Raw genomic sequence first — 21,501 nt, 5'->3', positions numbered from 1 at the left:
TCACAGATGCAAACAAGTATCACTTCAAAACTTCATTCAAAGTTCATTCAAAACTTGAATTTTGGCCTTCTAGGAAACTGATCAAGTATCCAAGGCCTTTTTATGTTCACATGACATTGCAGACTAAAACAGCCAGAATTCAAAACCTCAGGAGTGAATCGTGCTTTGTCCAAGTGAAGAGCGGCCCCAGAAGTCAAACCTCAAAAAAAAAAACCCCAACAACCAACACCCCAAGACCAAAACCAAACAAAACCCCCCCATCATCCACAAAAAAAAAAAAAAAGTTTCTCAACCTTCAAACTGGGGTTTTGGGGTCATTTAAGCTTCTAGAGGCTCTCCAGAGCTCTGCTACTTATTTTTTAACAGCCTCTCTACACAAAGATATCAAATAGGAAAGGAAGTAATACTAGAAACAGTCTAGGTCAGAGTCAGTATCGGCGAGTTCCTCACATGCACAAGGGTGGAAAGAAGGTCACCAAGCAGTCTCATTGCACGGAGATGTGACCAAACAACAAATCACTACAAGGGGATCAGAGAAGATGAGCAAGAAAAACGAGCTCAGGGAAGAACATAAGGAACGACTGCTAATTATCATAAAGCAAGCTGATCTTATCTCAACACAAGTGAGACTTGAGGGTGACCTTTGTTTCAGATATACAGCTGCACCAGTGGGTCATTGGGTTGCGCAAACAGCCTTCCCTGATGTAATCCGTAGAGCAATGTCTTACTGAGCTAGCCAGATCAGCACGGGGGAGGCAGAAGGGAGCAGCAGCAAGGAGGTATGTATGTAGCTCAGCCTAACAGAAGTATAAAAAACAAGTAACCAACAAAATGAACTTTGAAAAAAAGCAATGGGCTTGAGCTGGCTTCAATGCACATATTGCTTCCTGGCAACTGGGGACACCTAGCGCCATGCTGGTCAGCATATGGAGACCAGTAATCAGAACCACATTTCTATTGTGATCCAACTGTATATTACAATTGACATATTGTGCTTGTGTTGTGATTTCAGTATACTGCTGTACCACTCTGCTAAATCAAAATCCCATGTAATGTAAATATCTACAAATAAGTAAATTCTATATTAAACATTAAACTCTCCCTGTGCAGCATATCTAAAAGAACATGGTCAGACAGTAGCATAGGCTATGCAGCACATGCTTCCACAGATGAATATTAGCACTTTCAAACAACACTTTCACACCCACCAAATCCATATTCTTCAACAGTGTTGCTGACTATTTCTTTTCTAAAAGCAAGTGGAAGCATATTAACATTTTGTATACATTTGCTCTCTTCTACTTTTAAACAACCATCAAAAATACTCATCAATAGAGCAGGATAAAAGGTGACAGGATGTACTTGTCAATACTGTAATATTTCTTGCCATATGGATGGGTTTAATACACTAGGAAACTTAAGGTTTGGATACAAATTAGGAAAGCTTCTTTCCTCACCAAAAGCTTTTAGCTGCTAGGTATCATCCAAACGTACACCCATCTAGACAAAGCCAAATTATTAGCTACCTTCTGAAGACCAACCTATGTAATTGAAGTTAGAAGGGACTTTGGCTAATGCCTTGAAATACCTTACCTTTGAATCATATGCTGATTGCTTTATTACTTCAGGTGCCATCCAAAATGGCGTTCCCACAAAAGTATTCCTCTTTATCTGTGTATCTGTCAGTTGTCCTGCTACTCCAAAATCTGCTAGTTTTACTTCTCCTTGTTCAGATAGCAATACATTAGCAGCTGGAATAAAGAAGAGGAAATAGCGGAAATTAAGTTATTTGACATTGCAAGGGTGTTCAGTTATATTGCATGAGCTCTTCTAATATTCTTACAATAGAAATAAAAAACAATTTACCTTTAATATCCCTGTGGATTTTCTTTTCTGAATGCAAGTAATCGAGTCCTTTGAGTATCTCCCTCAATATTGTAGCAATCTGGGTTTCATCGAGTGAACCAGGTTCTAACTAGGAGACACAAGAAATATTTTTATCTATGTGTGTGTGTATACATACATATAAAAAAAAGGAGGAACAGAGAGAACAGATATAAAACTCTAAAAAAGAAACTATAAAAAGACTATAAAAAGAAATTACTCCTTCTGTCACACCTCAAAACTTCCAATTTGCCAACTTGTTAACATGAGATACAACCCAGAACATTCTTTTAAAAAACACATAGTTCTAAACTAAGTGGCCTTATGAACAACAAAGAAATACTTCATTTATCTAAAACATTTTTTAAAATTTGTTAAAGGTTCCATAAAGACACAGTTTCAAGTTATTGCTTTGTGGTCAGGTCACAAATAATACAGTGGCTTTGAAAAGCATCTACACTGTAATCTGATTATTAACATTATACTGAACTTAGATGTGCAACTCCACAGGCTCTATATGGATCAAAATCTGAAAATCTAAGCAAGAAACTAAGGCATGTAAGGTACCACATCAACCACATACCCTATTACTATGTACTGCATGGGATTTTGTGCAAGTTTCTAAAACACAACTCGAACTGCTATGCTGACAGAGCATTACATATTTTTAAAAGTTAACTTTTTCATATAAAAACAAAAGTATAAATCTGCAAATTGTTAGAATTAAAGGTTCAAGTAATTTAATTCTTATGAGAAGAAACAGCAGTGATGGAAGATCTCAGAGCTCTCTGCATCTGATACAAATTCTAAAAGTGAGAATGCCACTAACTCTAAAAAGACTGGAGAAAGGTCACTACACAGAGAGGTTTCTTAACCAGTAAGGGCATTTTGAGAGACACACTGAAGTTTTGTGGACAACAATTAATATTGGAAATATTGCAGTATTCTAGTTTATTCCACAACAGCAGTCACTGAAACACAATTAAAAAGTTTTACCTCTGAAGCTTTGCTCCATGAGAAAGCAAGCATTTTAGAAAAAAAAAATTTCAGATAAAAATTTAAATACTACATCCCTCAGAAATCCTCAGCTGATAGGTAGGAACAGAGGTAAGATTTCATGTAATGCAGACAATGTATTTGTTTTACCTTTGTAGCTTTACTTACAATCTTTTCTGCTTTTTTTTAGCTTTGATAATATACATCATATTGCTACTCCTTGAAACCTACTAAGACATTCTCAAGGCTTTGTTCCAGCTAGTGAGCGCCATTTCAAGACTTGATGACATGATACAGCACATCTAATGGGGGAAAACCTCTTTTGTCAAATGTTAGCTCACGTTAGTGAGGAGGAAGTTAGTGAAAACAGACTAAGGCTAAGAATATTGGCACTTGTACCTCAGCCACAAACCTAAGTTATACTTAAAAATCAAACAATAATGTACATGTGAATTGCATTAAATGTACTTTCTCTCGTCAGGTGTGATTTTCAAAGCAGCCAGTGCATATTCAAGTGCAGAAAACACCAGGTTAACGCGACACGTATACACTTCCAACATGGAATTCAAGGTTCCCATTCAGACTTGCTTTGAGTACAGAAACGTGATAAAGTGTGTGAGTTCTCCTACCGGATTCCAGTTGAGAACCATAATGTGCATGTTAGAACTAGGAAAACATGCAGCAGAACATAAATTGAAAATGAATGAAGCACACACAAGATGCTTAATATACACTTACATGATGATTTCAGTTCTGTGGTGCAATTTCTTAAATAACATTTTGGATGTGACCAAACACTTTGTACTATTTCTAGGCAACAAACTTGGGGAATAAACATGTGGTCATCACACAAGTGAAATGTGTGCGATAAAAAAAAAAGAGACAAGAAAATATGGTAACATCTGTTTTCTTTCTGCTCTTTTATAGCTTTTTGAAGCACAAAGAAAGTAATAATTAACTTATAAAAGTAAATCCAGTTTCTAATTGTTCTTCTGTCAGGAAAAAACTATCACAATGATAAATAAACTTTTTTCAGCATATCTTTATGGGGAACATTATCAATTTCTACACAGCCACAGAACTCATTCTAACAGAATGTGGAAACTAAAGGTATAAACGGGTTCCGAAAGGTAATTATAATTAAAATATGGCAGCACAACTGCAGGAAGCCTGCATTTCCTACCCCTTCCTGTCTTCTGGATGTCACCAGCAGAATCCCTCTACACTGGCCTTTTTCCTTTTGCTCTTTCCTCAAGCATTTATTAATTGTCCCAGTTGAGAATAGCACACTGCTACAGACACATTCCGTCTCAATTGGTATAACAATTTTCACACACTTAAAATATCAATTTTTATTTCTCTAATAGTATTATTAAAATCCACAATAAATACAAGATGGTGCGTGATTTTGTTGGGGCTTTTTAGTAGCTAAAGTGAATGGACAGCATCCAGTCACAGAAAGCATAATCTGCACTGAACCTTTTGAATGATGATTCAAAACTAGGTACTCCATTCCAGGTGCAGAATGTGACTCTTGCTCTTGTTAAATCTCATACAGCTGGTGATTGCCCAGCTCTCTAGTCTATCCAGGGCTCTCTGTAAGGCCTCTTCACCCTTGTGGGAGTCCACAGCTCCTCCTATTTCTTTGAAATGTGTTTTTTAATACCAGCCTAAATTGTGTTTCTGTCTACTTAGACTTCAATGAGACATCAAACAGGGAAACTTTTTTTTGTTTGTTGGGGGGGGGGAGAGAAGAGAGATACATTAAAATGCATACACTAGTTGTGGTGGCAGAATTAAGAGACAGAAAAAAATATTTTCAGCCACTGCTGCTCTCTGGCTGACTGAAGATTAGCATTCCAAGATGTTTATATCCTTCTTCCAATATTATGTTGCTTAGTTCCCTTCCATCTATACAAATAACCAGTCTTGCCTCATGGAAAATAACATTTTTCTGGCATTGACAAAGACTTTTTCTCCTTTACTGGAAGCAAACATTGCCATAGCCAAATGACATATTACAGTTTCCAGAATTATAAGATAGGAAAATAATCACATGAGGTAAAATAACAAAACACATACATAATTTACTTACTAGATCAAGGGCAGAGCCTCCACCCAGATATTCCATTATTATCCATAATTTTGTATCCTGCAAAACAAGAACAACCAAAATAAAATTAACTTCAAAAAAAACAAAACAAAACAAAACCACAACAGTTAAGTTAGTGGGACTTGTTCCATTCTTTTTGCTGAAGAAAGAATCTACAGTTTTGAAACACCACTAAGGTATAGCTGTTCCTCCAAAATATCTTTGGATTATTCTTTAAGATATATTCTTTTTGTCCCATCTGATAAGGAATTAATTTAGTCTGTCAGAAGCTATTCACACAATGGTGTGTGTTCAATAAAGTTTCATTCTGTTCAAGAGGAAAGCTACTTCACATTTACCAATGGGTAAGGGTACAGACATTAGAAGTTCATTACTTCCAAATAACTGATGCATACTCTTAATGTCACACTCAAGCTCGTTTCACGGTACCTCTTTTTTGTACTGATACTAATACTACTAGAACATAGACAGTATCCAGGGAAGAAGAAACTTCTCTTTAATCTCTACAAGAGAGTCAAACAGCAGAAGGAAACCTCTTGCCTTTATGCCAGCTAGAACTGGACAAGCATTGTGAGTCTAAGTTCACCAGCACATTAACTCCAAAAAGCCACTCACCTACTTGTTCTTATCACATTCTTTAGCCCATTTCACAAAAGTGTCTTCTGAGACAAGAAAGAGACAGACAGGGGCCACCCAAGGAAAATGGAGGAGAATAAACTTATGTTTTAAAACTCTTGATTATAGACATTCAGAATACCAAATAATAATGACATTACATAAAATATATTTCCTTTCCTTCAAAAAAATGTTTTTTGTTGATTATCTTTATTTGTACATGTCACCTGATACTTCAAAATATTTTCTTTAATAAACCTGACTCCTGTCTAGGTTGAATTTAATTTAAAATTTATTCTTCACATCTCTGCGTTGTTTCATTTTCTTGAACAGTCATCAGTCTCTGACCTAAGGAAGAATATCAGTAAGTTTTTTCCACTAATGTTTATGTATCTAATATATGGCATAGAATCTTGGACAATTGTGTTCAAGAAAGATGAATCAAACTACTAATACAGATTATTTAAGGTTACTACAACAATTTGGTAGCTTTAGCTAGTAAAATCAAAGCTAACAACAAAAAAATCAAGCTACTATATTCTCAAGGGAAAGCTTGATACATATTACAGGAATGTTTAACACAAGATATATACTACACTATGCTAAGAAAGAGACTGGACCCAATCATTTCTTTCCACTGTTTGCAGCATCTTATTCCCAGATACTCTAACAGAAGCAGTTTGTCCACGTTTTCCTTGTAGCACCAGGCTTAAAGCATGTTTTAAAGCAAGGCCATAAACTACGAGCTAGATATTCAAAAGAAATTGCTGCATGGAACGTATGGAGGGTTTTGTTCTAGTTTTTATGATTATCAAGTTATATTATGGTTTGTTAGTTTTAACTCTATGTATCAAACACGACACTTCTAGCGCTAAAACGTGGGGGTCTCTCAGAGCACGCAGCACGTAAATTGCAACAACTTACTTTATCCTGCAAAATAAAACTTCACCTAGAAGCAACAGCTCACAGCCAGGGGAGGTAAGACTCTGAATACTCATCTATAAAGATGAATTAAAATGTTTAGCAAAGTGATAAATGTGTTGTAGAACATAACTTTCTTGAAATCCCTTGAGGGATTAGAAAACTTTAACCTCTAGTACTCACTTCAGCCTTTTAGTCATTATTACAGCTGTAATTCCACCTGCACCGGTCCTCTCCCTGGTCTCAGACTGCACCTTCTGTAGGTAAATGCACGCAGCCCTCCCCACCTACCTCCAGTTATACAAATTGTACTATTTTTAGGTAAGACCCTGGCTTAGAGTTCCTTCATCATCCACTATTTTTAACACACAGATCCAGCTAAATTTACATATCCTTCTTCAGGAGTCAACTAGTATTATTTGACAAGCACAGTCTTGATAAAAATGTTTTAAAAGAGTCGGAAGACATTTTTTAGGGAGAAAAAGTAATTTTAAAATATAATCTATCTTAGTATCTACATAGAGCATTTTGACAATGCTTACTTTCTGCAGACTCCACAGATATTCCAAGAAATATTGCTCATCCTGACAGAGCCCCTTATAGTACTGAAATACTGCATTCGCTGCTAAGAGGGTCTCAGACTTTGCCCATCCCTTCGAGGCTCCAGGTCCTAACAGTTCCAGAAGAAGTATGCTTCTGAGAGGTGCCTTATAGTAAATCATTTCATCTTCAGAAATCTTCCTAAACTCGATCAAAATTTTATATACATATTTTGCTTCAGCCTGATTAACGCCTCTTAAAGCTGCATGAAATTCCCTGAATATTCAACTTTTGTGTGTCTGCAAAATTAACATTTAATTTTAATAGTAATTTAAACATAAACATGTCAACTGTATCAGTATTTTTTATTTCAATGTAAATGCCTCGGTGGGAAAGAACAAGGTAGGGCAAATGAACTCCTTGATACTCTGAAAAACGGAAAAAAACACCCCACAAACCAAACCAACAACAATAAAAACGAAACACCAAGAAGTCAGCAAGAGATGCATCTTCTCTTTTCTATCATGGATTTAAAGAGTTAACACCTTGTAATAAGATACAATTTCCCCAAAGAGAAGTTCTCCATAAAACTACCTACTAAATTCTTCACCTGAAAATTAGAAATTAGAGGTAGCAGAAAATTATTAACATTAATTATGTTTAAGAATATCTTAATAACTTAAAACATTAATTTTAATTACATAGTTACACAATCGTGTAACAGAATTACACAACTAAATTATATAATTCATAGTCTTTTAAATCATCCTTTATCCTTTTTTGTTCTTTTCCCGGTTTGCTCAGTCTTTGCTCCTGAAACTTTCATCATCAACTGCTTGGGGCCATATGTCTGAATTTCTAATATAAAAGTCATGGATCCAGTAAACTCAGTAACATTTAAAAACAACATTTAAACATTTTAAAACAAGTATGGAAATGCAGATAGGGAACACACACATAACTGTATTTCTACCCCAGTGTGAAGCTAAGCAAGAGCAATCTGTTACAACTGTGGCACCTTTGTATCTGTAGATTCAAATTGATTTTTAATTCTCTATGGTTCCCCTTTCCCCTTGCTACAGAAATATTACTTGGCTTCATGGATGGTTTGGTTTGGTTGGTTGGGGGTTTTTAAGTTTTCGTTACTCTCATGAAGTACCTGAACAAGTGTCATTACTATTGTAGTAATTTTTACTATCACCTTTAGCTAATTCTTGCTGGAAATTTTTTTTAGCTTTCTTGTTTAAAATCTGCATACATTCCTTAACAAGAAAATGCAAAGAAGTGCTTTTGGTGAGACATTTTTAATGAATTGCTTAACATATATTCTACCTTAGAACCAGTAACCTACATACACTTACTTTATGCCTTGTAACACCACAAGGCAAGTAGAGCACTACTATCAACGGACGTTGACATCACCAGAGCAACGTGCCTCCTTCTCTCCATCCTTTCCAGAGTATCTCTGGCATGTTTCACATTCCCTAACACCTACTGTCACTTTCCTTTTTAAAGCTGTCCAAATTCTTTTTTTGCTTGTACTTCTCACACTCTTCTGTATGTATTCCCCACTTTTCCTCTCAAACAGAACACTGAAAGCACTAAGTTTTCTTCCATAGCCTAGATTAGTATTACGTATTACACATAATCATATTTTCAAGAAGACATTACACTTATATACTGCGACTAGCAACATTCACTGTTAAGATCTGAAATAAGACCAGTTTTCTTCTTTTATGCATCAGTCACAACACAGCACTGAATTTTCTTCCAAATACAGTGAAGCCATGGTGAGTCATCAATCCAAATTTAGGATTATTATTTCTCTATAAACATAGATGAGCACATTAATGAGGGCACATGGAACATTTCCTTTTCACAGTACGAACAAGAGGTTTTCCTCTGATGCCATGCAACTGAGTGAGGGAACAGCTTTGGAATCTAAAAGAAGCTCTGTTACAGAAAGGCAGTGTTTCTATAAATCCTTTCCAAACTACTTTGCTCTTCTTGAGACCTGACTTCTCATTTTAACTCTGGAACCACACAAAAACCTTACAATAGCAGCTTTACCTCTAACGAAGTATTCTCCATTAAGTCACTGTTATACCATGAAAGTATTTGTAAAATAAGTACAGCTACAGTAGGTAAAGAACTTCTCCTACTATGGAAAAACCAAAGACTATACACTGAAAAAAAAAGGCCATCCACCAAAAAACTCCTCTAGAGTCTCAGAAGTACATTTTAACCGAAGTCAGAGGAGTATAGAAGACACATACAGAAATAAGTCATCAAGATGAAAATGTTTGTTTTGTAAGTCTTTATGAAGTTAATAAAACATCTGAATAAATGCGGAGAGGCTTATCTTTAGCTACACACTTTTTTTTTTTTTTTTTTTTTTTTTACACACATGAAGAACACACTCACACATTTCTTAGCACTGTGATGTTACAGAGGAGAGGCTGACCTAAAGCAAATCAAGCCACAGTATGTATTGATGAAAATGTTTCTAAATCACCTTTCTTGAGGGAAGGAGAGGTTGCACAGGAAAACATAGTAACACAGAGCCACAAAAGAGAAGGACTAGAAGGACTCAGAAGTAAGAGCACCAGGTGACCTATACAGTAATTTAGAATTTAACTAAGAGTCTTAAATCAAGGAAGTCAACTAAGGCAATTTGAAAACAGTAGTACAACGGTGAGCACATGTTTGTTTCCTGGTGAAATAAAATCTCCCCACCTATTGTGAGAAAGCGAATTTCCCACCTTAAATTTATTGTGAGAAAGGGTATTTCCCACCTTAAATTTATGGTACACAATTAGTAGCAGAATAGAGAGTATTTATAAATATGTATAAAAGGTTTATTTAGTTCTGGAGACAAGCCATCTCCTATATTTATAAACACTTTAACTTATGTCAACAACCACAAGCCAGAAATTACATGATTGAAATAACACAACAGATTTGCTAACCAAGATAAGAACTAGCTTAAATTGATCTATATACTAAAAGTTTTACCATCACTGGGTTAGTAGAAAAAACTACAGCATTGAAAAACAGAAACAGAATACCTTGCACAGAACTTCAACTAATCTGAAAAGAGCAAACTAGTTCCAAAACTGATACGCACCGCACAATGTGACGTGTTATATTCTGCTTAATAAAAATGTTAGTTTATCTGGTACATAACGCCAAAGTGCTATGGGCCAGAAAGAGAGACTTATATTTCAGTACTGGTATAAATTCAGTATTAATACTCATACTGATTCTCCAGCAGAAGAAACCAGATTAAAAGAACCTTGAGATACACAATGCATGCAACAGGATAACCTCTCTAAGTTGCGTGCCTGCTACAGGTTGTTACCACTCCTCATGGAGATCTCTCTTCTGTGAACTTCATGTATAAAACCCCCAGGGAAGTCTGACGGCCGTAGCAACCAGAAGCTTCTCAAATACTTGCCCACTGATTCTTAGATGCCAACTTCAAAAACATAATGCAGAGATCACGGAACTTCTATATCTACTTGAAGCAACCTTGCCCACTGATTCCCTGCTTTGGAAGGAAAGAAGGATTTATTTTTTTTTTTTCAGGATTTCTTCACACTTGTGCTTTTAACCACGCAACCGAAGCCCACACTACTGGACAAAGCCACCAGGTGGCAGACTCCCACAATGCCAAAGACGCTTTCTTACCACCCCTCCAACAAAGAAGGTCTGGCCCCAAAAGCAGCTCTGCAACCCACCGAAGACAGCAGCCCAAAGCTACCTGTTTAAAATGAATCTGAAAACATTTATCACTCCGACACCCTTCATAGAAAGAGGGAGAAATTATTAACCAAAGAGAAATACAGCTTAAGGAATATGATCGCTCGCATAGCTGAATTCTTCAAAATGCCTTCCTTTCCTCACAATCATCAAGTTCAGCTTCAGGCACCATTTTATTCATTCACCATCTCCTCTCAACACCAAGTCACAATAGGAGTCACCATCTTGTTATATAGGATGAAGAACAGGCACACCCTGGCATTTGAGTTCTCATTATTTAACAACTCACATGAACATCTGTAAGCTTATACGCAGAGATAAGATACAGATCAATCAGAAAAAAATTCAGTTTTGTACAATGTCATAAACGAATCATTGAGGCAGTGATAGGAAATGGCATTTACGTACTTGTGGTTCCTGCTCCTCTTAGACAAGCTCAAACCTTTCCACAACTCCACTAAATGTTGCCGACTGTCTCAAATCTGAAAACACGTATCAAGAAGTATCAAGGCCCCCAAAATACTCCAAATGCCCTCTCCCCAAAGCTTATCCTTTTATAAAAAAAGATCATATATACAAGAAAATTATTATTTTAGGCTTTAGAGAAAGCACCTACGAGTTGATGTATTGCCATTAGATCCCTGAATCTCATCAGGATTTGCAGACTTTCCAGTTGTTATCTGACTGTTCAATTACTAGACCCACCTATTAGTATTAGAACAGATACCACTTGCCAAAAGTGAGTTCTTTAACAGTACAAGGTGGCTATTACTGTTATTCAGCAAATGCATGGTTTTGGCAAGGAATACATACAGCTCTACCTCATGGCCTCAATTCTTGTAATTTCTTGACTAGTTATAATTATCACCTATATATATTATAGGTTCAATTTAAATCTAACCAGAACTAGATCCAGTGCTGCCTACATTATGTTGCAAAACGAATAGCATATCACTATCTGCTTTTGTTCCATTCTTTCCAGTATGCAATCCTTGGACAGAGGAGGTAAGCAATGCACGCTTGAACTTCAAATGGCCTATCCAGATGCCAGTTGGATTGCTAAATGTCATACAATAACTCTTTCGACAGACGAAAGGGATGTGACAAAGGACAGCATTACTGATTGCAAAAGAAAGTTATTTACACTGCAGTTTCTCCAAAATTTGAACACCAAGGGTACCCAATCCTGTCAGTACAAGTAGTAAATAACCAAGCCCTTTCCACAGCAAACAGACAAACTGATTCTACCACACCATATCTAGGGTCCTATGACTGTTTAACAGCTATCAAGAAAGGCTATAATGTTTTAACAAGCTTTTGGAACTGTCTTTACGGAAGACAACGTCAGGGAAAAAAGATAATAAGATGGGGGGGGGGAAATCTTTCACTTCCAATTCACACCACCTTTCCAAGACAGTATAGTTCATTCTTAAAGGCAACCTCAGTAAGAACTACTATTTTTCTTCCATATCTGATGAACAAAAAATTCTCCAGCCTCATTACAAGGAATAAGGAATGCCACCATCATTCCAACACTTCCTAGGAAGCATATTGAGTTCCACCACACAGTTAATCCTTCACTTGAACTTTTCTTTGACAATCTATTCGTCTGCTAATGTTATTCCATCAATTTCCACCTACTACTACAACACACGCTTGTATAGCTTGGTGTGTCATTTTTTAAAGGGGGAAGCTATTTGTTTATGTCATTACAAATTTCATTAAATAAAAATAAAAACAAACGGTCATCCTTCCTAAACACACTTGTTTCAGAGCACCTGAAAGTCAGATGGCATGGAAAGACAACTGTTGGCTTTGAAGAACAAGAGAAACTATTTTATGAGAGAGCAAGGCTAGAGACACCGAGGTTGCCCTAGCCACCAAAGATATCCTCTGGATAGATTGTCCTCTCCTTCCCCCTTCCACCTTCCCCATTCTGTCACAACTAAGGTCCACGTTTTAGAGCAGAGTCTTCGAGTAGTGTCCAGTGTTCTCAGAAAGGTGAAAAATAAGTGTAACACCAACAGCTGCACTGAATAAGCCATCTTTAACCTTGGAAACTAATATACTCCAAAACCCCAAAGCAGGATAAGAGGAGCAAAAGTAGATGTTATGAAATACAGACTAAGATAATCTGTTCATCAAGAAAGTATGAGCAAAAACCTAGCCATGCTGAAGTAGATCATCTGGTATACTACTAAAGAAAAGAGTTAAAATTGATTTTGCTTGATTGAATGATTGAATTTTACTATCAATTTGAAAGGCTCCAAAGAGAACGAATATTGCTTTGAGTAACAGTTCCCTCCAGGAAAAATTGACAAAGCAATAACTAGATTTACCTTTGAAATGAATTCTTTAAGTATTTCAAGAATTCCAGAGCCTCCAAATAATATCACACTTCCCACCTATAGCTAGGTCTCTCATTTTATCAGAATGTATGTCCGTTAACAGGTATTTTATTTTAGACTAGAAATCAGTCTAGCTATTCTCAGCCCTATTTCTACTCCTCCCTGCTGAATTCCTAGAGAAGTAGGTGTTAGATCAAATTTATTTAAAAAAAAAAAAAAAAAAATCAAACAAAACCACCTCCACTTACACTGACACTAAAAGGCTGCTTAAATGAAGGAAATAAAAGGTGCCTTTGTCTCCTTCTCATCGGCTCACAGAGGAGGGCAACCCATTAACAAAAATAAGGCATATTTGTAATTTAGTTTGTCTTACAGGAACAGAACGAACCTGGTAAGATTTACACAAGCTGCAGTGTGCTACTGCTCATTTTGGTGTGCTCAGTAATACCGTGTAGAGACAAAAAAGAAGTGTTAGAATAACTGCCAGAAAAAGATTTGCAGTTTTCTGAAAGATTCCTTCTTTGAATTTGAATATTTGTTTCACCTTTTTGAGCACCAGAAGAAGGGGTATAGAAATAGCATATCACAGAAAGACTATCTATTAAGAAAAAAATCCAAATTCCTACAGTCGAACAACATACAACATACGAAGTGTAGAAGATTTCAAAAGAAAATTTTCCAATGAAACCAAGGAAGCTGACTAATGTAAAAGAAAGCATTTGGGGAAAAAGCAAAAACAAAAAAACCACCACAACACCAAAACCAAAAACCCCCAAACCCATAAAAACCAACAACCACCACAAAACATTTTAACACAGTCAAGCAAAACCCAAGCTAATTTAATCTATCAACATAGCCAGGACCTGTAAACATTTTAAGTCTGGAGGATCTGCAAGTTGTTCATGATATCCATAGGTAAATCTCTTCCAAAGCTATGTAAGTGTAGAATCAGGTGGTATATTATTTTATAGGACCGATACACTTCTTTACTACCTCAACATACTTAAGTTACACTCTACAGAACCTTTGTATTTATATGGTAGAGCCCAATAAGGCAGCTAGCTAGATGGCAGTTTAAAAGTACTCTACGTAGACACAAAGCTCTTACTTAGGTGTAAAGAACTCAAACTAATAGCTAAATAATATACTCTCATCATAAAATCAAAAAAACAAGGTAAAACTTTACAGGACTTCGTAACAGATATAGCTTAAATGGTCTGACTGCCAACTATGCTCTCTAAATCCACACCATTGGCGGGGGGGAGGAGCATGGGAGGAATCTGTTCAGCAAACATGTAACTCATATTTCCTAATGGTCTACTACACACTCAAATATTCCCATTTAAAAACAAAAAAAAACCCAAAACAACACAGCAACAAAAAAAAGCCAAGAAATTTCTTCCTTGTGATTCCAGTCATATTCTTAGTGGGTTTCATATAATGTTTGCTGTCATAAGAACAAGAAAAGCAAGACCTATAGCTGAGTATTCATACAAGTGACCTGAAGGTAGGTGGGGAAGGGGTGGAAATCACCCCTGAGAAGTCTGCTTTTTTAGTAAAAAAATAAGTAAGTTAACATTTTTAATAAAATGTTAAAACATTTTTAATTTAAAAATTTTTACATTTTTAATAAAAAAATAAATAAGCTAATTTTTGTGTTTAAACTTCTGATGTCAAAGTAAACTTCTGTTTATTTTAAATTGCTCTTTCTACTAAATAATTATTCCATGTGCATCTGGAACACAAACAGCTGTGCTGCATCTAGGGAGCATGTCTAACAAGAAAAAAAAATAAATCCTAAGGACATATTTCCCTCCAGGACAATGACATGCAATAATTTGTTTCTACAGAACTTTCCTGCAATAACGCTCACTATAAATGTAAACACACAAAGAATTAGGTAGAAGTAATCTGGATATTAAGGAATCATTCAGACATCCATTTAAAAAAAAGCCTTTTAAAACTGTGTGGAGCAAGGAGGGTTTGTGGGGCGGTTTTTCTGTTTTGTTTTTTTTTCTGCCTTGACTTTCGCCTTAAGGATCATGAATTGAGTAAAGCTCAAGTTTGAATCTCATTCAAAATACGAAAAACACAGTAAGGGAATGAGGGGAGCACATGTCTGACTACAAACCCAGGAAATATAAAATGTCTTTTCCCTTACACTGGGGGCACACTCTAAGTAAATGGACAAGGATTACTGACAGCAATGGACATCTCCATGAATCTTACTTGGGCTGCAACCAGCTGATGAGGCCTCACAGAGCTCTCAAAAAAATTTTCATGAGGGAGCCATGAACAGGAACCTTTAGGAGATGGTAATGCTGGACTAAAGAATATTACCACGCTGGGGTGCAGGACTGATGAGAAGTATTTTGTCTGGGGAGCATTTCTGAGGCGCTTACCTCCTTTGAAGTCTCTTGGCGTCAGGATGAATGCTAGCTGTCCTCGGGCTGCCATCCCTTTGAGGGGAGGGAGATACAGATGAGCCCAAAGGTTCTCTTCTAAACACAAGTCCTTACTGCAAGCTGGCCAAAAGGTCCCTGCAATCAAAGAAATCATTGTGGTTTTGCATGTGGCGCATTTATGTCCTTTAATCAAGGTTTGTCAGCCATCTAACATGTTCAACCACAAAGAAAAAAAAATAAATGCATCTGCTGGGTAGCCAATGCAGAACAGAGGCTAAGGAAAGAGAAGAATTGTTCATTCCAGTTTGGACACTATGAACTCCATGAAAAAACACAGGCAACATGATTTCTCAGACTAAGCAGAATCACCTCAGTATACAGTATTTTATGCATATATATACGTACAAAAAACTACTATTTGCCTTTGGAATCATTTTCCAACACTCTGAAACTCCTGCCTCATTCCGATCTCAAAAAAATATATCACATTTTCATTTCTAGACATACATACTAGTCAATGTATTCCACAATCTAACGCAGCAGTCACTTGTCAACAATTACCTCTTGCAATTACCACAGCAGTATACAATTAATCCTTAAATGCATTCTTTTTGCCACAACCTAGTTGTAACAGAGTTGCAGAGCCACTTGCTAGGAAAAAAGCAATGAAAGTTCTGTCACAGTGCTGATAAAAGATTCCTTCTGCAGAATGTTTAGCAGACTTTAGTGATTGCATGTCAACATGCTAGAGCCACGAGCTCCATGTTTTCCTTTGTGTGAGTCATCTCTAACAGTGTCCACATTCACAGCCTCTTTGGCACACTCCCTGGGCACATGCCCTTCTTCCACCATAAAAATGAATCTTTACAGCCCGGCTGTCACAAGCCTAGGCATGCCATATTAAGCACATGATTCTCAGAGCTCTAAACTAATGGTTTATAACTCTTCTACCAAAGTATATTACAGTAGAGGTAAACAGACACATATTTCTTGTATTGGCTGTAAAACCAGTTTCTAGCTAGCAAACACAAGAAACTTGCACAACCGAAGAACTGTACACATTCCACTTCCTAAAGGACTGGGTAACCACCTCTTTGGAACACTTAGTGTATGCAACTCCACGATCTTTCTCTTCCCACTCGCCTATAGCCATTCTCCCTCTTCTCGCTGCAAAAAATAGCAGTGGGAGAGTGAAAAATCCTGTCCCTTACAATCATTATCTTTTTAACTGTTAAGTTTTTTATTACCTAGTGGGGCTGACAATAGTAATCCTCTCCTCCTCTGTCCACCAGGTAAAGAACTACTTCATAATCACACCTATCGAGTCATTACCTTCTGGGTCAAAAAAACCCCTAACTGCAATCTGTGGCAGATCTTTAAACGGCAAGTTCATTTAAAGAGGCACACAAAGATTAATGAGTAACTTACACGGTTCTATGACAATCTCAACATTTTGTCTATTCACCTCTCACAGATAGCCACAGAGAAGGCAAGAAACACAAAAATGTAAACCATAACCAAAGCTCCATATGGAACTGAGATTTACGGAGACATACATCAAATGGTTAATAAGCTGTACAAAGTCCCAAAATGGGAAATTGGAAGCAAAGGTAAATCAACAGCAGTTTACAGAATTCAGTCGTCCAGATAAACTGCATTACAACAAAAGCAGAACTAACAAATGAACCTTGCATCCGATGAACACTGAGATTAGTAATTTTTTTTCCAACAAAATGTCACCCTACTTGCACCTCCATATCTTAAACCCATTTCACTGGAGTAGTTCACATCAGTAACACTCAGGGGGTTTATGAATTACTCCCTTCTCTAGACCAGAAACAAACTTCCAACAGAAAACATGAGGCACAAGAATCCCTACACCTCCATTGTCCAAAAAACAACTGCTCTAATGCTGACATCTGTTCCTGTTTACCCTTACATCCAACTAAATTCAAAATGAAAGGTACAACTCAAATTTATTTCTCCTTTGTGCAAATATCGATCCACCCATCAGTTTAATCCTTTTTTCACCACTTGTATATACAACCTCCAAGACCTTCTGCATCCCTGCTCTGCAGCCTGTAAATCTTTACTTTTTTTCCCTTCACCTTTTGCATTCACATTGCTATTAAATTCCACCGCTTCCTTTACAGAATATTCATATGCAAATCCTTCTCCAAAACTCTTACTACTAATGAAGTTGCACGTATCAGACCTAGAACTGCCCAGGTTCAACTCAAACTTCTGCCAAGCTCATCGCTCCAATCCCTGCAAAACACATAATTTTTCTGCATATCCCTTGTTATTTTCCACTTTTTCCTCTTTACAACTCCTCCCCTGATCTCCAATTCCTGCTAAAAATACCTTCTACTCACACCCATCATTTCCAAACTGCCTTCCTCCCCTGTGATTTTTGTTTCCTTCTTACAAATTGCTGTTTCAAGGAAATGTTGAAGAAAGTCAAGAGGGAAAAAGCCTCTGCATCTCCAAATGACCATTTTTATCCCAAATGTTATGCAACAGCTTAAAAATTTAGTAGTATCATGGAAAAACTAGATGGAAAGAACCTTAAGAATTTGGATGAAAACACTGGCTCCTGAATACACGAACTGCGATGTTTTACAACTAATACAGTCCATAACTCTATTCACTGTGGAACTTTCCTTTCAAAGTGCAATATTTTTGAATCTAATCAACTTTTCTCAAATAACACTTGCTGAAAGTTCTACATTCAACCATTTTAATATATTTATTAACATGCTCTGTAACATGTTGTAAGATACTACTCCCTTACATGCATAAAGAATGTAACTTTTCTGCTTTTATACAGCTATCTCCATACAGACCATATGAAGACCTAGAAGAATTAATTTGACCCAAAGAACTGTACAAAAGCCGAAGTATGTTGAAGTAAAATGAAATTAACTGAGCAACACAAACTACCTACCACATTAAAGATACCACACAAACATAGTAACTATGCAAGAGCACTAGATTATGACAGAGGTATGTCAAGAAAGAAGTTTTCAATTGAAATGGTAAATGTTTTAGAGGTTCATGAGAACATCGGATCAATAGACTGGCAGCCACCTGATAGTGCCACTGGTCACATTCTAGCTGAAATGCGTTGTGCCAGGAAGCCGATTTGGGCAACAAGATAGTGAACTAGCCCATGGAACTACTCCACCTAAACCTGGGCACAAATACATACACACCCACACGCTTTCTTCAGCATTACTGTTGGGGTGATCACTGAGGTTTCACAACAATGATTTGGCAGCGTGCTCCCACAAAACTTTAGACCGATCTGAACCACCAGTGTACAGAGCCCTCATCCTAAAATAAATAAATAAATAAATAAATAAATAAATAAATAGAAAGGCAGTTAGTCCCCTGCCTACTCAGTGTGCTGAACCAGTTCACTGCAAGTTTAAGCAGGCCCTGGTGCTAGGGTGAGGAAGCAGGCAGTTGCAAGGCAGAGTTGGACTTCCCCTTTCAATGGCGGCGGAAAAAAGCTTGCACCTAGATGCTATACTGATATTCCCTTTTCAGATATTTCACAGGCCTGCAACAAGAAGTGTAGCAGTTAACAGACAAGATACAGAGGGACATTTGACATTATGTAATATTACATACTGTTAGAAAGCAATGCTATGTCATCCTGATCTATATGGACAAACTAAACAAAAGGCTTCATGTTACAGCTAATGTAGAAGCAAGCTGTTACCAAAAACTGTTGTTGTTCTTGCTTCCCCCACCTCCCAGTTTCAGGGCCACCCAGCTCCACCGTTTTTTTCTTTTTTTTCTTTCCTCTTTTCTTTCACCAGACCCAGCAATTTTGAAGCCACAGGTCTGAACTGGTTAATCTGCAAGGGTTTGGGGTTTGTTCTTTTCAAGAGTCAGGTTATTTTTGGAATGGACAGAAGGCATTGGGAAAACTAGTTTCCCACATGAACCAAGTCATTATACAGTCAACAGATCCAATACAAGTAAAATGGCAGGAACATGAAAGCAGGATGGGGAACAAGATACTGTTGCTGCCTATTTCAGCAGCAGCTACCTGTTAGATATGCCTAAAGGCAGGTACTCAGAAGTGAAATTATGCACAGAGTATTTCATACCATACAGAAGCCAGCAATCCGAGCAGTACAGAGGCAGCTTTTAAGGCCATCACAAGCACAGCACAACATATTACTTCCAAGAATGGTATTTTACATTGAGCTTTCTAAATTTTTATTTAAAACAAGATCAGAGTAACACGACACAGTCAAGTACTTAAATATTGGGTAATACAAAATACAGTTATTATGAACTCTCAGTTTTCTGTGAGATATACTAGTGATACTTCCCAAAGTTGACACACCTGTACCGTAAGAATTATTTAGCCATAAAAGACTAACAGTGCAGAACTGATTACACTGATGAACAAAAAAATTCTTGAAGTTCCTGAAGCTTACTAGGTAGCTTTTTCCATAGACTCAAAAAGGTATGACAATATGATGCAGACTCCATAAAGTGATAATAACCCTGTGGACTGCTAAAGAAAAGTAGTGGAATAAAAAGTTTCTAAAGTCACAATTCAAAACAATATCTTTGAATAAAGACAATGCAAATAAGGGACTCTTTTCTCATTAAGAGCATAGCAAATGACTACAGGGAAAGACAAAAGTAGTAAAGACCACAGGCAACAAAGATTCAGACAGTTGCAAGGTAACCATCTCTGAAAAAAGAAGGGACCAAACTATTTTAAATATGAAACCAGAGCCTCACAGCCAAACCACCTGTGCTAGAGAGAGACACAGTTCATGGGTTCTTTTGCACCCTTTTGCCTTTGTCTTATTTATGGCCCTTAGAGGCTGTACCAATGGAAGCTTTCAACTTGTTCTTTAAATCAGTAAACTGACTAGATCTGAAAGCCTGTCAGAACCACTAAAGAAACTCTTGCTACCTCTTTCAGGGCTGGCCCAGTTTCGCATTTACCATGGACAAATGAAGGCAACAGCAGTTCACCTCCTTGAGAGGTTAGTGCTGCCTGGTGAGAACAGAGGGGCTCACCAGGGCCTTCAGAAGAAGAGTAAGCATACCAGAATAGGGACTGCCCCACAGGAACCTGTGCCCCATTTTGTTCCCAATGCTGTCACAACAAGAGAGAATTTGTAGTCCCAGCCCTCCTCTCCTTTCAGCTGCAGGATTTCCTACAGGATAAGGCAACTCCATCTGAATTTGGTCAAGAGAACAGAGAAGGTACTCCATCGCCTCAACCTCTCACAAAATGCAATAAAGACAACATGGCTGCATCTGTAGCAGGCAAAATGAGAGATAGTTACAGCTTTTTTTTTTTTTTAATTATTCTTTATTTACTTCTTTCTTCATTTAAGCATGCCTAATCTCCATCCAAAGTTCGGTGACTGTGGTTTTGCAAAAGTCAAGTCTGAAAGGGCACTAGCGGCTGCTGTGGGGCTGGGTACACAACACAAATGATGGAACATCAAGAAACTACTGACACATTTCACTTCTCCTTGTGCTGAGGTAGCAGCCTCTGTTGCAGTGGATTCTACAGTCCTAATGTTAAGCAGGAAAATCTCTGCTCGGCTCTCGCACCCTGACAAGCATGATGTAACTGTATCAAACGACAACAGAATGCACCAAGCCCATTAACTTCTGGCTGACCCACACCATATATTTGAGGTCACATCAGTTCAGAGATTCTCATAAATGTTAAAGTAAACCAGTTATACCTGTATAGCAAAAGGACATTGCCTTAAAACTTCCTGAAGTCGCATGTGAACAGCCACATTCAAAGTTACATTACCTAGATTGCTGTGTCAAGAATATCCAACATACACACATTAATGTCCTTGAGTTTCCTAAAGTGTGTAAGCTTAGGCTTCTTTAAATTCAGCAAATACCAATTAAA

The 21,501-nt window shown here is 37.2% G+C and overlaps 1 protein-coding gene across 1 annotated transcript in view; it reads right to left on the bottom strand.

The window, feature by feature from the left end:
• The window catches only part of STK24 (serine/threonine kinase 24), a 31,703-nt gene extending 16,051 nt beyond the window's left edge, over positions 1–15,652 (bottom strand). Inside the window, exons 1-4 of the mRNA XM_009696324.1 lie at positions 15,582–15,652; positions 4,976–5,032; positions 1,867–1,975; positions 1,594–1,751 (exon numbers count right to left, since the gene is read on the bottom strand). Coding sequence (XP_009694626.1) covers positions 1,594–1,751; positions 1,867–1,975; positions 4,976–5,011 — 303 coding nt within the window. The 5' untranslated portion in view covers positions 5,012–5,032; positions 15,582–15,652. The remainder of the gene's footprint in view (positions 1–1,593; positions 1,752–1,866; positions 1,976–4,975; positions 5,033–15,581) is intronic.
• Positions 15,653–21,501: the final 5,849 nt, after the last annotated feature.

The sequence above is a fragment of the Cariama cristata genome, unplaced genomic scaffold (assembly GCF_000690535.1).
Source record: "Cariama cristata isolate BGI_N322 unplaced genomic scaffold, ASM69053v1 scaffold373, whole genome shotgun sequence".
NCBI lineage: Eukaryota > Metazoa > Chordata > Aves > Cariamiformes > Cariamidae > Cariama > Cariama cristata.
Note: the sequence above shows the minus strand (reverse complement) of the source record. Positions and strands in the feature narration are given on the sequence as shown.